Here is a 15,765-nt window from a genome sequence, read left to right as displayed (position 1 = left end):
CGAAAAAACCACCCCAATGGAATCCTTTCACAATCTTTAGGAATAGCCAACTTGAGAACCTAGCTATTTTGATGCCTTCTTAATTAGAGTGGAAAGACAATTTCAAAAAACCACTGGGTTTACCAATTCAATACTAAAACTCTAACAAGAAGAAAAAATCAAGATTAAATTCTTCATCCTTATCGCTTACTACTTATGTAAAGAATAGTGGTCATAAATTTCTGTTTTTTTGTTGGCTCAAGTAATTTTCTACTGTTTGAACAAGTCTCAATTGCTAATCTTCCATATTCAACTTCAAAAGTTATGCCTTCAACATTGGGACATACATCATATAAACATGCAGATAAATGGCTCTTTGTTTCCTAATGCAGTTAACATTTTCTTTTGCAGGAAAACTCAAGGGTAACTCAAGGATTGATCATTGCAAATTAAAATGAGATTGATCGTACAGTTGTCTATATTATCTTACTTTTCAACTCAAGGAATAATTTGTTTTTATAAATAATGTATTTTCATATATATAGTATAAGTTATTGATTTTTTAATCTGAATTTGAATATCATATATGCAAAAAACTGTTCAAATTGAAGGCTATGTAGTTATCCAAATATGTCAATAAAATGAATAGTTCATTATAAATCTTTTACTTAGTATCAACACTATCGATTGGGTTCATATATTTAAATGACTAAACGATCTCAAATTCAAATAATTATTTTTGTTTAGATGATCTTCAAATAAAGATTAAGGAAATGAAGTATCACAATATAAAATTTGAAGAGTATGTGCATTCCTCATAGGTTTATCCATTCTTTTACGTGCGTACGCAACTTTTGGGTACATGAAACGTGCTTTCTTTTAAACTACAGACCATGATTTGGTCTTTAAACTAGGGCTTTCAAAGTCAATTTTGTTTACAATTTTTAACCCTTTACTATTCTCATGACTTGGTCTTTAAACTAGGGCTTTCAAAGTCAATTTTGTTTACAATTTTTAACCCTTTACTATTCTCATGAGCTAGTACGTAGACACCATATCCCTTCCTCCCTTTCTCTATATAAACCCCATGCAATATTCCAGGAGGAGATAACTTAATTATCTCGATCGATATCAAAACTCCCAAGTTATGGCAATGAAATATTCACGATCTTTGCTCTTTGGTGTGCTGCTACTCATTGGCTTTGCATTGACAAATAGCAAAGCAACTAATACAGATCCACCTGTTCATTGCGAATTTCTCAATCGCAGCAGTTTTGAACCAGGGTTTATATTTGGCACAGGTTCCGCAGCTTACCAGGTCTGTATATATATGTATTTTACACACACACACACACACACACACATTTATATATTTCTTTTGGGATTATTTACCATATTTTTGGTGTATTTTATACATGCAGTTAGCATCCATGCATGAATTATAATGTTGACATTTTCCTTGCGTGTGTAGTAGTACTCTTACGTATATGCATGTGTGTATATTTCAGTATGAAGGTGCAGTAAAAGAAGATGGAAGAGGCCCAAGCATATGGGATACCTTCACCCACAAACATCCAGGTCTGTGATTTAATCAATTGATAATATGAAAACTTTAGCTACTTCATTTCAAAAGGAGTATAAATAGCACCTCATTCTTTTCTTCGTGAGGACAAGTAAACTCCAACCTCTCTAATAACCATGCACATTGTTGGGAGACGAATAGTACGTGGTCATGTGATATGTACAATATATGTATATACATCATCAGTGCGCACACATATAAAGTACTTTGCACATGATATGGATTTCACCATTATGTTTTTGAATGACTACAGAAAAAATCGCTGATGGCAGTAACGGAGACGTCGCTATAGATCAATATCACCGCTATAAGGTCTAAAACCTCATAACTTTGTCTCTTGACCCTTTATACTTGAAGGGCACATGTTAACATATTAAATTGGAGCCTCTATAAAAATAAAATAAAAAGGACAATATATAATGAGATCCTCAATATTTAATTTTAAACTTTTGTCATTTTAGGAAGATGTGGGGATTATGAAGGATATGGAGTTGGATGCTTACAGATTATCTATTTCATGGTCCAGATTATTACCAAGTAAGTTGCTCCACATCCTCATATTTGGTTGGGACCAATGTCAATATTGTGCATAAGAATTATTTTTCCTACAAGAAAATTATTCTCTTTATATACTTTTAACTAAAGTAATGTGATCGAGTTATCTACTGGTTAACCCTCTTTTTTTTTTTTTTTTTTTTTTTTTTTTTTCTAATTAGATGGAACATTAAGTGGTGGCGTTAACAGAAAAGGAATTGATTATTACAACAATCTCATCAATGAACTCCTACGCAATGGTTAATCATCCTACCTTAAACAATTATTACATGAATTTTTAGAACATCATTCAATTAGACTTTTAATTTGATTTTACTGATCATGTACTACAGGTTTAAAGCCGTTTGTAACACTCTTTCATTGGGATGTTCCCCAAGCTTTAGAAGATGAATATGGTGGTTTCTTAAGCCCTCGTATTGTGTAAGTGAACAAAATTTATTTTCTCATTGATAATTTGATAAAATACATACTGATATACGTAACATAAATTTGTATCTACAGCGATCATTTTAAAGACTATGCAGAACTTTGTTATAAGGAATTTGGTGATCGAGTCAAGCACTGGTTCACGGTAAATGAGCCATACACTTTTAGTAGCATGGGTTATGCTGTTGGGACTCTAGCACCGGGACGTTGCTCTTCTTGGCAAAATCTAAACTGCACCGGTGGAGATTCAGGCATTGAACCATACTTGGTGACACACCACATTCTTCTTGCTCATGGAGCAGCTGTAGAATTGTACAAGAATAGATATCAGGTTCAATAATAGTTTCTTTTTTTTATTTTTTATCTTTTTTTTTTTGGGTCAGCATATTGGCTCCTAATTGAGAATTCTATATGAATCATTATTATTGAGTTGTAATACAAGAGGGAATACTCTCAGTAGTAAGATAATCTAAAGGTTGTATCTTTTTCTATAACTCCTATTTATTCAACCAAAATTCATATTTTTGGGCAGGCATCTCAGAAAGGCTTGATAGGAATAACATTGGTGACATACTGGTTTGAGCCTGCTTCGGAGTCAAAGCAAGATAAAGATGCTGCCTTACGATCTTTGGATTTTATGTTTGGATGGCAAGTGTCTTAATAAATTATATATAAACTCAATTACACGTTTACTTATGACTTGTAACATTGATACAACCTAGCTAGCATTACTCTTTATATATAATGCTATAATTAGGCTAATATTTGGAATTTTCATGTTTTGTAGGTTTTTGGATCCGTTAACAAGTGGTGACTATCCACACACCATGCGATCAATTGTTGGAAAAAGATTGCCAAAATTCACAAAAGAACAATCCAAGTTGCTAAACGGATCGTTTGATTTTCTTGGAATAAATTATTATACTGCTAGATACGCAACTAGTACATCGAAGAACAATTCACTACAGGCAAGCTTTGTAACAGACCCTCAAGCTGATCTTACAAGTGAGTGCGAAAGGAAACTTACTTTCAATAGCTTAAGTTCTTTGTTCTTCTTGACCTAGTTTGACTTCTTAATTACATTAATTATATTCTAATATTTACACCAATTGTATTCTAATGTTTGTAAATATTGTGGCAGCTGAGCTTAATGGAGTACTTATTGGTCCACAGGTATACATCAAATTTTTCATTTTGTGCTATTTGCATTTGGAGGATTAGTTTTTTACCCCAACAGTAACGTATTATCTTGAAATGGTGTTGCAGACTGCTTCAGATTGGTTATATGTATATCCAAAAGGAATTCACGATCTTGTGCTCTACACAAAGGAAAAATATAATGATCCACTCATTTATATTACTGAGAATGGTATGTCATACATACTTTTAAGCCTTGATTAAATGCAAAAGTTTCACATATTTATAATGGTGTAAAATGAAACTACCCGTTTTTTTTTTTTTTTTTTTTTTTTTTTTTTTAGAGGAAAAAACTAAATTTAATTTTTTGTGCATTAATATGTACGTAGGTGTATCAGAGTTGAATAATCCAGAACTATCAATTGACGAGGCTCTTCATGATACCAATAGAATTGACTACCACTACCGTCACCTGTGTTACCTTCAAGCGGCGATCAAGTAAGTAGTTATTAACAAATTAATTAAGGCTATATACTGCCTAGCCTGCTTAAGTTATTGTTATTTAATCATTATATTGACCTAATCCATTTGAACATTTATGTATTTGTGTGCAGAAATGGTGCGAAAGTGAAGGGATACTTTCCATGGACATTGTTGGATGACTTTGAATGGGATTCTGGATACACCGTCCGATTTGGTTTAAACTACGTGGATTATAATGATGGGCTAAAAAGACACCCAAAACTCTCAGCACATTGGTTCAAAAATTTGCTTAAGAAGAATTGAAGGAATTAAAAGAAATTTATTGTTGATTATAAACATTTAAGTGGATAATTGTCCTTTTTATGTATTTGTATTTCAATTCCTTCCGCATTTGTATTTCCTTTCAATAATGTAAGTATTCTTTGAGATTCAATAATTCAATAAAAAGCTATAAGAGCTGTGAATGCTACAGTAAGACCTCTCTATACAAAGGAATAACTTATTTATAGCCGTAAACAGTTTTGGTCCTAGTTTGGGTTGAGAAATAAATAGCACATTGTAATAAGTTATTATTTTTCTTGGTCCTGTTGTAAAGAAACTCGCCTCGACATAGTAGTAATTGTTAATAAGGACAATAATAAACAAGGCCACAAAAAAAAAAAAAAAAAAAAATAAGAAAAGGTTTTAGATGGACTAAAACATTTCTATACTATTGTTTGGGATGTTTTTTTTTTTTTTTTTTTTTTTTTTTTTTTTTTTTTTTGTTTTTTTTTTGGAGTTGATACCACACCTTGGAGCTTTTGGGTACGTATGTAAAACCTTGTTAATATCTTCTTGTTGAAGTCAAAATATTTCTAGCTCCTCAGGATTATCTTCGTCCCCTTGTTGCCTAATTGTATTAGTGATTATTTTTTCAATTAAAGCGTGCTCAACTTTTTGCACAACTTAACACAAATGTTTTCAGTTAGCTGGCTTTGCATATGACCTTGGGTGACATGACAAATTTGATAGAAGAAAAGAAAAAGTATACGCTTGAACTGGTCGAAGGTTGGATTGTAAGTATTTGTCAAATTTACTTAGAAGAATTAAAGAGTTTTAAAACTTTTGCTATATATTACAAACATCTATTTTTTATTCTTTGTTGAACATAAGGATGCTAATAGATTTTAATATATTCCACCTGTTTAACACAGTTTTAAAATTCACGGCATCGCGCGGGCTTAATTGCTTGTAAGAAACTATTTACAAACGTTGATGCACAAAATCAGTGAGACTTTGGAACGACGTAAAGTGTTGAGTTTGTAACCATCGCAATGTTGCTTCATCACCTAGTGAGGATAATATGTAAAGAGATGGAGGTAGGGAAGCAACACAAGATGTACGTGGTTCACCTTAAATGGGGCTACATCCACGAGGGTGGAGGAGTCCTCATTAATAGTGAAGATTTTACACAAGACATAAGTTTAAGCATAATCATCATTAGTGAGTTCTAATGACGAGTTTATGCACAATAATGACATTAGGAATTAATTGTTCGAGAACGGTCTCCTTGTATAGTTGATGAGGGTCTTTGGCTCCCATCCACGATTGATGTGGGAGTCTAGGAGTTTTATTTTTAGGTTGACGCTTGTCGTGTTGTGATTGGTCTCTTGATTGGAGAAAAACTCATGTGCTTCGGCAAGGGTGCCTCCACATGAAGTCTTCAGTGGGTCCTTGAAGGTATAAGGTTGACCGGTGCTTAGTAGTTTCGAGGGTGGTGAACTACGGAACAAGCAGTGGTCCCCCAAGTTCACGAGTGAGGAAAGCTTCTCGGTTGGAGACTTGCAAAACCCAAATTGGTGAGTACTCATGAAACTTTCGAGTACTAAAGTGCATTAGCATATATTAGGAGTCCACCAAATCTCCTATCGATGAGGATTACTGAAGGAGGTGTCTTATATTTCCCGAGCCAATGAAGAAAATAGACTTTAAAAAAATTTTCCTCTTTTTTTTGGATGTAGCCCAAGTACATATATTTTTTTTCTTATGCCCAATTCCTTCTTTCTTTTTTTGTTGAGAAAAGAAAATCTGATTGAAGTTTTTCATTTGTGTATATAACTTGAGTGGTTGAAGCTTTTTCCCTTGGACAAATGGCTTGAAGGGTTGATGTTTTTTCCTTTGGGCACATAGCTTGAGTGGCTGAAACTTTTTCCTTTAGACACATAGCTTCAGTGGCTAAAGATTTTTCTTCTGGGCGCATAGCATGGCTGAAGTTTTTTCCTTTGGCCACGTTGTTTGAGTGGTTGAAGCTTTTTCCTTTGGCTGCATAGCTTGAGTGGCTAAAGCTTTTTCCTTTGGATACATACCTTGAGTGGTTGAAACTTTTCTCCTTTGGACACTTAGCTTGAGTGGTTGAAGCTTTTTCCCTTAAGCACATAGCTTGAGTGGTTGAAGCTTTTTTCTGTGGACACTTATGTTGAAAGGTAGAAGTTTCCATTTACCATTGTTGGCAAGTAAAGTTAAGATATAATACTTGCATGTTGTCATGGTGGCTATATAGGTTATTGAAGTTTGCGACTTCGAAGTTCTTGTAAATGTTGGAGTAGAAAATGCCTGATGTTTTTAAAAAGCCTATAAATGAGTTTCCTTCAAACCATATCCATGGCAACCCAACTAATTTATTGAAGCCACAATGTTTGACCTCCTTGTACAGTTGAAGGAGATGTTAATAATGCTTCGTATTGCATGGTGCAAATTAAGCCACTGAAGAGTTGAAGCCTATGTGTTGCTTAAAGCCTTCTGGAAGCTATACAAATTGATTGACCTCCTAAATGTGTTATTCCCCCTACGCAATGCCTTTATATATAATAATAAGGTTGGAAAGAAATCATTCTCCTCCAAGGAATACAAGTCCTAATAGGGAAGAATAACTACAATAAAAGCTAATCTATGATTTACACAATCACACTTAAATAAGAAGTTTATAACACTCCACCTCGAGTGTGTAAATACTCAAGTAGATTCGGCATCATGTGTTGTTGAGGAAGTCGACTCGTCGTCACTGATTCTAGGAACACGGTAGTCTCAATAAGGTAGGAACATGCATAAGGAAATAAGTCTCATAAAAAATTCTAAGCCTATGGTAAAAATCCGAGTAAGGACAAAATAGTTAAAGAAAAATTTGTGAGCAATGCAAAGTCAAATGAAATGTCTACAGGACGTCATTAGGGATATAACCAACCCAAGATGAGAGCCTCGTCCAAACCTCGTCAGGTAGCAAAACCCCAGTGGGAAAAATGCTTCTAATCGTAGGGAAAAATAGTACATTAAGATCAAGCAAGTATACTTCAGGATACTCCCCTGAGTTTGACATAATTTCAAAGGGAACTAACAATGTCACAACTCAGAAAGTTTACGCATACCAATCCTTGAACAAGCTTCTGAAACGTCGCTTTCGGTAGTGATTTGGTGAAGAAGTCAGCCAGATGGTCTTGTGAACGAATCTGCGTGACTTCAACCTTCTGATGCTCTTGTTGTTGATGTGAGAAGAAAGACTTCGATGCAATGTGCTTGTTGTTGTCTCCTTTGTTGTAACCCTTCTTGAGCATTCGATGCATGCTGCGTTGTCTTCATAGATCATCGTCGGGAAGTCAACGACGGGGAAAAGATCGCAGGAGCTTCAAATATCACCTACAGCCGCTACCATCCAGAAATATTCTTGAGTTGTTCAATGCATGCTGCGTTGTCTTCATAGATCGTGTGCGGCGAGAATTTCAGCATTGTTGGGCGAAGTGGCAACTAAGGTCTGTTTAGTTGACCTCTAAGAGATTGCGGTGCCTCTAATGGTAAAGACATAACAATTCCAATCGAAGTTTCATCTCCAAATAGATATCCACCATGGCTGACCAAACTTCTTCTGCAATTGAATAGATTGTGCAACCTAATATCCCAAATTTATGCTTTTCGCAAAGACCCATGAATTTGAAATTGCTTTGTGTAGGTGATTCACCATATTCTGGTTTCGTATGAAGGCTAACCCTGAAAAATGCGAGAGGAAATATGCAGCTTTCTTTTGTTTTTTTGTTTTTTGTTTTTTTCTTTTACTTGTCGGTTCAGTATTGCATAGACTTGTGATCTATGAAATAAACATGTGCTGAAGGCTTCTCCAATTCCAACAAGTGACATGCACTGCACATAAATCAAAAGAAAATGAATGTAGGCCACAAGTATATTATACAGCCAAATAGGTAGACACTTAAATCATAACAGACCATTAGGTTTATTTAAAAATAAGGAATTATAACATCATATTTTCCTCCACCTCATTAATATAACTATAAAAGCACAACACTATGTAATTCCTTTCGTCTAAGTCCAAAATATCACAAGAAAATGTAGCTTTCGCGAGAAAATAAATAGTAAAATATGCGTTCATCATTATGCTATTTCTTAATGCTTCCATCCCTCCTTGGTTGTGATTTCGATCTTCCTCTTCATCATCATCAATATCGCTCTCTTCACTATAGTCTTCGGGGTCATCAAAATGCCTATCACATTCAGAATGCCTCCTTTTGTAGTTATGAAGAGCCATTGTAGCAATGACAATATTCACTTGCTTATTGAACACACAATCAAGCATATCCCTCAAAATTGCCCACCTTTTTTTCATACTCTAAACGTACGCTCAATTACGCTTCTAAGAGAAAAATGTCCATGGTTGAATACCTCTTTATGCCCCGTTGGTTGGCCACTCCTATAAAAATATGAGAGATGATGTCTTTGACCTTTATGCCCCATGGGGTGGTATTAAATTCCAAATCTATAAGTTTGATAATATCTATTGCCATCTAACATACAATATCCAACATAACACCAAAATATCTACTAACGATTTCCGAAGAGTGTTGAAATTGCTCTTAGCTATTCTTTTTTTTTTTTTTTTTTTCTTCTATACTATGTCCTAACATATGCAAGAACATTCCTAATATCACTTCCTCCTTGAACCTTTCAAACTATAGTTAGCTTGCAATACTTTCATTAACCAAATGTTACCTGTTTGAAAAAATTCATACATGGAGTTTTATGCACATATTTTAGATAATATGCTTCAATAGCTCGAGTACAAGCACATGCTAATATGTCAAAATCTTCCTCATCATTATCTAGAATGTCCATATTCAAGCGCACCTGCAAGTTAACAAATAATCCTTAACAAAATTCAAGCACCTTGCCAATTAACAGTTGTACCAATATTGAAAACAAAGTATCTAAAAATTAACTCATAATTCAAAATAACATTCAAGGAAGGTGTCAAACAAATTCTACGACATAATCCTAAAATCTGACTAAGAGTGTACAAATCCAGAATGTTTTGTAAAACTACAACTCCCTCATTGGTTGATGAACTCATAATTCATCCCAGTAAGTTGCACACTAGGATCTTTCAAGATAGAGAACATCTCTCTCTTCTCTTGATTAAAAAACAAACGAGTTGCAAACAGCCACAACGGGCTTGTACGCTCACAACCGGTAACGGTTCAACAACCTGCACAACTTCAGGAATACTAGTGCCTGTCACCAATTGCCTCATAGTGCTCTTACCCTCTACTCCACCAATAAGGCGGTCAATTTGACCATACAATTTTGCAACATCGCCAACCTTTTTCCTTTTTCTATCAAACTTACTTGTTCTCAATTCACCTTGGTCAGCTATTTTCTTTTTCCTTCAGCTCTTTTCTTTTTCCTTTCTTAGCACCTTTTCTCATAGATTCGGTAGTGCACTCTCCTCATCATCTGATCCAATAGATTCATTTTGTATATTAACATTTCCTGTTGAGTCATCCCTACTATTTGGTAGTAGTGCACCAAATGAAGGTGCCCAAGCATTTGTACCAGTAGCAACGCTGTTTGAGAGCATCCTATCCAACTTTTCTTCGAACTCAGGAGTGATGCCTTTCTGCAATCTTCCATATTCAGGATTTATCTACAAATAAAAAAGAATGTTGTTATTATGTAGTTTATGATTACTATAACTAGAATAACATCATAACTGATGCAAAGTGAACATACCTGAATCTTATTATTCCACCATTCATCAAAGGCATCCACTGTTCCTTTGCTTGGATTCCACTCTAGGCCAGTTTCTTTCCCAATTAGTTTTTTGCACAACTACCAATCCTTTTGTAGTCTATCTCACTTATTTTTCAATTGCGCTTTACTATAAGAATTTCCTGTTTCTTTCCTAAAGTTTTCTATCAAATTTGCCGATCTTTCTTTGTTAAAGTGAGGGCCAAGACGACGTCCGACCTCAACATCCTTGATGCACAACTCACTGAATACGGATATATTATGATCATTGCATGTACCATGTGGAGCTCTTGCTGAAGTTCCCACCTTTTTTGCCATCCTTATATATATAATATTAAAGGAAAACTAATGAAAGGGTTTGAAAACTTTGAATTTTAATGATAGAGCAAAACAAGACACAAAGTTCAGAAGCTATATGGTGTATATAGATCTGGAATGGAGACCACAACAAGTCACGCAATAAAGCAAAAAAAACCACAACATCATCAAGACTTACATAGCATAATTGTAATTAGAGCATGTCTAGCCCGTGCCCAATGGACCGGCACCAAGTGAAAAAAATGGACCGGCACCAAGTGGATCAACTCCAGCCCGCAAAACAGGCTGGCACCCAGCTCGTGCCAGGCAGGAGCCCAACCCAAAATGGACAGACCCAAAGGCCGGTCCATTTCCCTGGCGCGTGCACAACACGCTCTCCATCCCGCGAGTAGCCAACAGCAATTGCAGGCGGTGGGGCCCGCGTGCAGGCCAAGTTGGGTTCGACCGGGTGAGGGCTACGTGGCCCTCCTCAGAGCCATTGGATTTCCAACGGCTAGTTTTTGTAGACCGTTGGATTTCCAACAGTAAAAAAAATTTAAATTTCACTTTTAAATTGGACCGTCCGATCACAGATCAACGGTTCACGTTTTTTTCACCAAAAATTAAAAAAAAAAAAAAAAGGCCCAACGGTCAGAAATTTGACCGTTGGCCACCTGGCAGCGTGTTGGCTGTTGGATTTGATTATTTTTCAAATCCAACGGTCCAGATTAATTACAACATTAAAATTTATTAAAAATTAATTAAAAATTGTCAAATTTTTTTTAAAAAATACAGAAAAATTTTAAAAAATTAATTAATTTTTTCTATAAATACCTAACCCTCATCTTCCACCTTACACCACATTTCAATATTTTCTACACTTTCTACACTTTCTACATTTGAATATTTTGTACACTTTGAGAGAAAAAAATGACTTCGTGGAAGCTCAGTGAAGATGTTACGTTGTGTGAATGTTGGGTTCGCACTACTCATGACCCGATTACGGGTAATGAGATGGATAAGCGAGAAATGTGGAGTAAAATTATGAAATCGTTTTGCGATGTACATGGAAAAGATGTACATGGAAAAGATGCCAAATCTAGTCAAGGTCTTCAAGGTCGTTGGAAAAAAAATCAACGCATCCTTTACTTGTTGGACAAACGCCCTCTCTCATGCTTCTGGTAATCTGCGTAGTGGGACAAGTTTAGCAGATGAGGTAACAATATTTTTATTTATTTATATGCATTCCACCACATCAATATTTTAATTTATTTAATTTCTTATGTAATTTTATGTAATATGCATTCCACGCCCATCAATATTTTATGTAATTTCTATGTAATTTATATGCATTCCACGTCCATCAATATTTTAATTTATTTATTTGTGTTACACCCGTATTTTTTAATACTATCTTATCCCACATTTTTATAGACACTACAAGCACAAGCATTCTACAATGCAAAGAACCATAACAAATCATTCAACAAATGGGAATGTTGGCAAATTGTAAAAGATTGCCCTGGATACAAAATTGTGGCAACCGGTCCAGAAGTTGTCATGCACGGTATGGGTCTACACAGTTCGCCAGAAGCAGACACAGCCGAACAAGAAGCCAACACATTTGAAGACATAGAAGGGACGCCTGAACAAGTGCCAGAGACCCAACCGACTCATCAGTCCCTCAGGCCTCAAGGTAAAAAGGCATCAAAGAAAAAAGGTAGTTCTTCCAAAAATGACTACACTAAATATATGGAGGAACTTACTCGTCAAGGTGAACTGAACATGGCATGGGAAAAGGCTAGAGATGAGGAAAAAGCTACTGCTATGGCAGCAATTATTGCAGCTACTGAGGCTCGTGATGCGGCGGCTGAGAGACAAAGAGAAATAGTTAATCGAGAGAACAAGATGATTAGAGAAGCACTTCATCGAGAGAATGAGATGCTTAGAGAAGAAAGGATGGCTCAAACAGATCGTGACACTATGAACAAGTCTCTAGTAGGACTGTCTCCGAATTCAAAATATTTTTGGATATCAGAAAAAAAAGATGTCGTGCGAAGGAGGCGTGCAAGAGATGCCGAAACAAGTCAAGGGGGTTCCAGCTACAGAAATCCTAGCAACCAAGATCCTAGCACCACATATCCTAACTCCACAGACTTTGTATAATTTCGCATTTATTTGTACTACTTTATTTAATTTCTTATGTAATTTCTTATTTATTTTTAGAACTTTATTTAATTTCTTATGTAATTTCTTATTTACTTTTAGAACTTTATTTAATTTCTTATTTACTTTTAGAACTTTATTTAATTTCTTATGTAATTTCTTATTTATTTTTAGAACTTTATTTAATTTCTTATGTTATTTATTATTTACTTTTAGAACTTTATTTACTTTCTTATGTAATTTCTTATTTACTTTTAGAACTTTATTTAATTTCTTATGTAATTTTTGTACTTTATTTAAATATTTGAATAAGATTACATAAACTCACCAAATAAACATTTAAAAAAAAAATACCAAATAAAATTACATAACCTCACCATTTAAACTTAAAAAAAAAAACACACTAAATAAGATTACTTAAAAAACAATACACTTTTGTTAACTGAAGCAGCCAGCCATTGTAGACTTGTAGCAGCCAGCCATTGTAGACTTGTTAACTAAATCAGCCATTGTTGACTAAAGAATTAGGAAATCAGACATGTTTTCCATTGTAATTAATAAAGTAGTTGTAAGCTGTAAAGTTAGGTATAGGCAGTAGTTTCACAGCAGTGTTTTTATGACTTCTTGTACTGGTTTCATACCTGATCATCATTGCTTGTATTCCTATATAAATCCTCCGATTGGGAGATGAATAGATCAAAAAATTAACTCTATTTTGGCATGGTATCAGAGCCATTCTGATCCAAAAGGAGTTTCTATTCTAATTAACCTACTGGCACTACTGCCATCTACCCCATAAGACCTGCAGAATAGCAGGCCTTATACTTTCATACGAATCCAATCTCTCTTTGGCCATATCTGCCAACATCACTACCCATATTGAGCTTGTTAACCATATACATTCCGCTGCATCTCTACTCATCTTCTGTCCATTTGCAATATCTCCACGAACCCATACCCTATAAACCCAAAATTTTAAATAACTACCCCATACCCTATAAACCATACCCGTTGGAATCACCCAACAAACCCGTGCCATTGCCTCTTCCTCCTTGTATTTTGTTCCTGCATCCCTCTCAGTGAGACTCTATTGTTTCAATAAAGAGAATTTGTTGCAGTAGTAATGGGTGACTCCAAGACCACTGTTTCAGCTGCTGTTACACAAAATGATATGTCTCTGCATATCACCCCAGACAAGTTGGATGGGTCCAACTATTCCTCGTGGTCCCAAAGTGTCCGCATCTACATCACTGGCAAAGGCAAATGGTCTTATGTCAGTGGAAAAAATAAGGCATCAGCAGAAGCCGATGCATTGTATGCTATATGGGAGGAAGAGAATGCCATGGTTCAATCTTGGCTTCTCCGACTCTCTACTGCAAAAGATGTTTGGGATGCTGTTACCCAAACTTACTCAATTGAAAAAGATGCATCAAAATTATATGAACTTCGCCGTCAAGCACTGGCGACTCGCCAGAATGGTGAGCCTTTATCTGCATATTATGGTAAACTCCAGCAAACATGGCAAGAAATAGATTTCTTACGTCCTGGAAAATTGAAATGTGCTGATGATGTTGCTGCTCAAGAGACAGAAATTTCAGAAGAAAGATTGTATGATTTTCTGGCTGGCCTTGATCCTCATTTAGATCATGTTCGCAGTCAAGTTTTGACTCAAACACCTTTGCCATCTGTTCGTGCTGCTTATGCTCTTGTGAATGCTGAAGCAAGTAGACAAACCATTATGTTGGTTGGCCCACAAGTGGAAGGATCAGCCATGGTAGCTGCTCCGTCTCGATTTCCCCGTGGAGTCTCGAATTCTCGATCAGGGGGATCTAAAGTTACTGATACAAGGAAGTGTACTTATTGTGACAAGGATAAGCATACTAGAGACACTTGTTTTAAGTTGCATGGATATCCTGATTGGTGGGTTCAAAAGAAGGAAAATCAAAAGAAAAGCATTGTTGGATCACAAGCACACCTGTCTACACCAACGCCTTCCGTGCCTCGAGTAGATCAATCTGCTCACTCAGTTTCTCCTACTACTGCTTCCACTTCCTTAGTCGACGCAGGTAACTTTGGTTTTGCCTTGAACACCACATTTGGTGCTCCAAATAAACCTTGGATCATTGATTCGGGGGCTTCTGACCATATGACCAATAACTCTTCATGGTTTGCTTCTCACACTACTCCACCTTTAAATACCGTTAAAGTTGCTAATGGTATTTCCACTCCAGTGCTTGGAGCAGGCTCCATCTCATTAACACCATGCCTATCTCTCTCATCTGTTTTACATGTTCCTAATCTTTCTCACAATTTGCTTTCCATTGGTAAACTTACAAATCAACTAAACTGTCTTGCCATCTTTTCTCCTACTCATTGTTGGTTTCAGGATATTCGAACGAAAGCGTTGATTGGTCATGGTAGAGAGAGGGGAGGTCTATACTACTTGGACTTACCACCAGATTGTGAGAAGACAAGTTACAGTTGTCAAGTGGAAGCTAAACAAGTTGAAGCTTCTAAAAAAATTTGGTTATGGCACAAAAGATTGGGACATCCTTCCTTTCAGTACCTGCAATATCTATTCCCTTCTTTATTTTCTAAAGTCAAGGTTTCTAATTTCCATTGTGAAACTTGCATCTTTTCTAAAAATCATCGTGTCTCATTTCCTTTAAGCTCCAATAAAAGTGATGTTCCTTTCTCTCTTATTCATTCTGATGTTTGGGGACCATTTCATATTCCTACTCATACTGGTGCTAAATACTTTGTCTCTTTCATTGATGACTGCACTCGAGTTTCTTGGGTATACTTACTAAAAAGTAAGAGTGAGGTTATGTCTGTTTTTCCAATATTTCATCAAATGATTCAAACCCAATTTAATGCTAAAATTCAAGTTGTTCGATCTGACAATGGGAAAGAGTATTTGAATTATGGACTTGGAACATTTTTTCAACAAGAAGGTATCATTCATCAAACATCTTGTCCACATACTCCTCAACAGAACGGTATAGCAGAACGTAAAAATCGTCACCTCTTGGATGTGGCTCGATCTTTATGTTTTGCTATGCATGTTCCTAAAC

General features: G+C 35.7%; 2 protein-coding genes and 1 long non-coding RNA gene across 3 annotated transcripts; 2 read left to right on the top strand and 1 right to left on the bottom strand.

Moving 5' to 3' along the window:
- The first annotated feature begins 1,102 nt into the window (after positions 1–1,102).
- LOC137725948 (beta-glucosidase 12-like) lies at positions 1,103–4,691 on the top strand. The gene is made up of 13 exons (XM_068464793.1): positions 1,103–1,297; positions 1,488–1,557; positions 1,815–1,873; positions 2,023–2,098; positions 2,278–2,355; positions 2,449–2,536; positions 2,618–2,873; positions 3,075–3,190; positions 3,330–3,547; positions 3,684–3,715; positions 3,809–3,911; positions 4,069–4,177; positions 4,294–4,691. The coding sequence occupies exons 1-13, from the start codon at positions 1,127–1,129 to the stop codon at positions 4,463–4,465; spliced, it is 1,548 nt and encodes a 515-aa protein (XP_068320894.1). The 5' UTR covers positions 1,103–1,126; the 3' UTR covers positions 4,466–4,691.
- A 4,700-nt stretch (positions 4,692–9,391) lies between these two features.
- On the bottom strand, positions 9,392–10,736 carry LOC137721147 (uncharacterized). Its single transcript, XR_011066608.1, has 2 exons — positions 10,211–10,736; positions 9,392–10,124 (listed from the first exon to the last, which is right to left on the bottom strand). It is a non-coding gene; the product is annotated as an uncharacterized lncRNA (long non-coding RNA).
- A 3,078-nt stretch (positions 10,737–13,814) lies between these two features.
- LOC137727077 (uncharacterized) lies at positions 13,815–15,255 on the top strand. The gene is made up of 2 exons (XM_068466016.1): positions 13,815–14,757; positions 15,078–15,255. Exons 1-2 carry the CDS (start codon positions 13,815–13,817, stop codon positions 15,110–15,112), a joined length of 978 nt encoding a protein of 325 aa, XP_068322117.1. The 3' UTR covers positions 15,113–15,255.
- Positions 15,256–15,765: the final 510 nt, after the last annotated feature.

The sequence above is a fragment of the Pyrus communis genome, chromosome 2 (assembly GCF_963583255.1).
Source record: "Pyrus communis chromosome 2, drPyrComm1.1, whole genome shotgun sequence".
Lineage (NCBI taxonomy): Eukaryota > Viridiplantae > Streptophyta > Magnoliopsida > Rosales > Rosaceae > Pyrus > Pyrus communis.
Note: the sequence above shows the minus strand (reverse complement) of the source record. Positions and strands in the feature narration are given on the sequence as shown.

Bases quoted from the DNA above. Each gene is read 5' to 3' on its own strand.
- LOC137725948 (XM_068464793.1), top strand. From the start codon at position 1,127: ATGGCAATGAAATATTCACGATCTTTGCTCTTTGGTGTGCTGCTACTC. The intron at 1,558-1,814 runs GTCTGTGATTTA...GAATGACTACAG, and splicing joins CTTCACCCACAAACATCCAG to AAAAAATCGCTGATGGCAGT. The intron at 2,356-2,448 runs GTTAATCATCCT...CATGTACTACAG, and splicing joins CAATGAACTCCTACGCAATG to GTTTAAAGCCGTTTGTAACA.
- LOC137727077 (XM_068466016.1), top strand. From the start codon at position 13,815: ATGGGTGACTCCAAGACCACTGTTTCAGCTGCTGTTACACAAAATGAT. The intron at 14,758-15,077 runs GTAACTTTGGTT...TGTTGGTTTCAG, and splicing joins CACTTCCTTAGTCGACGCAG to GATATTCGAACGAAAGCGTT.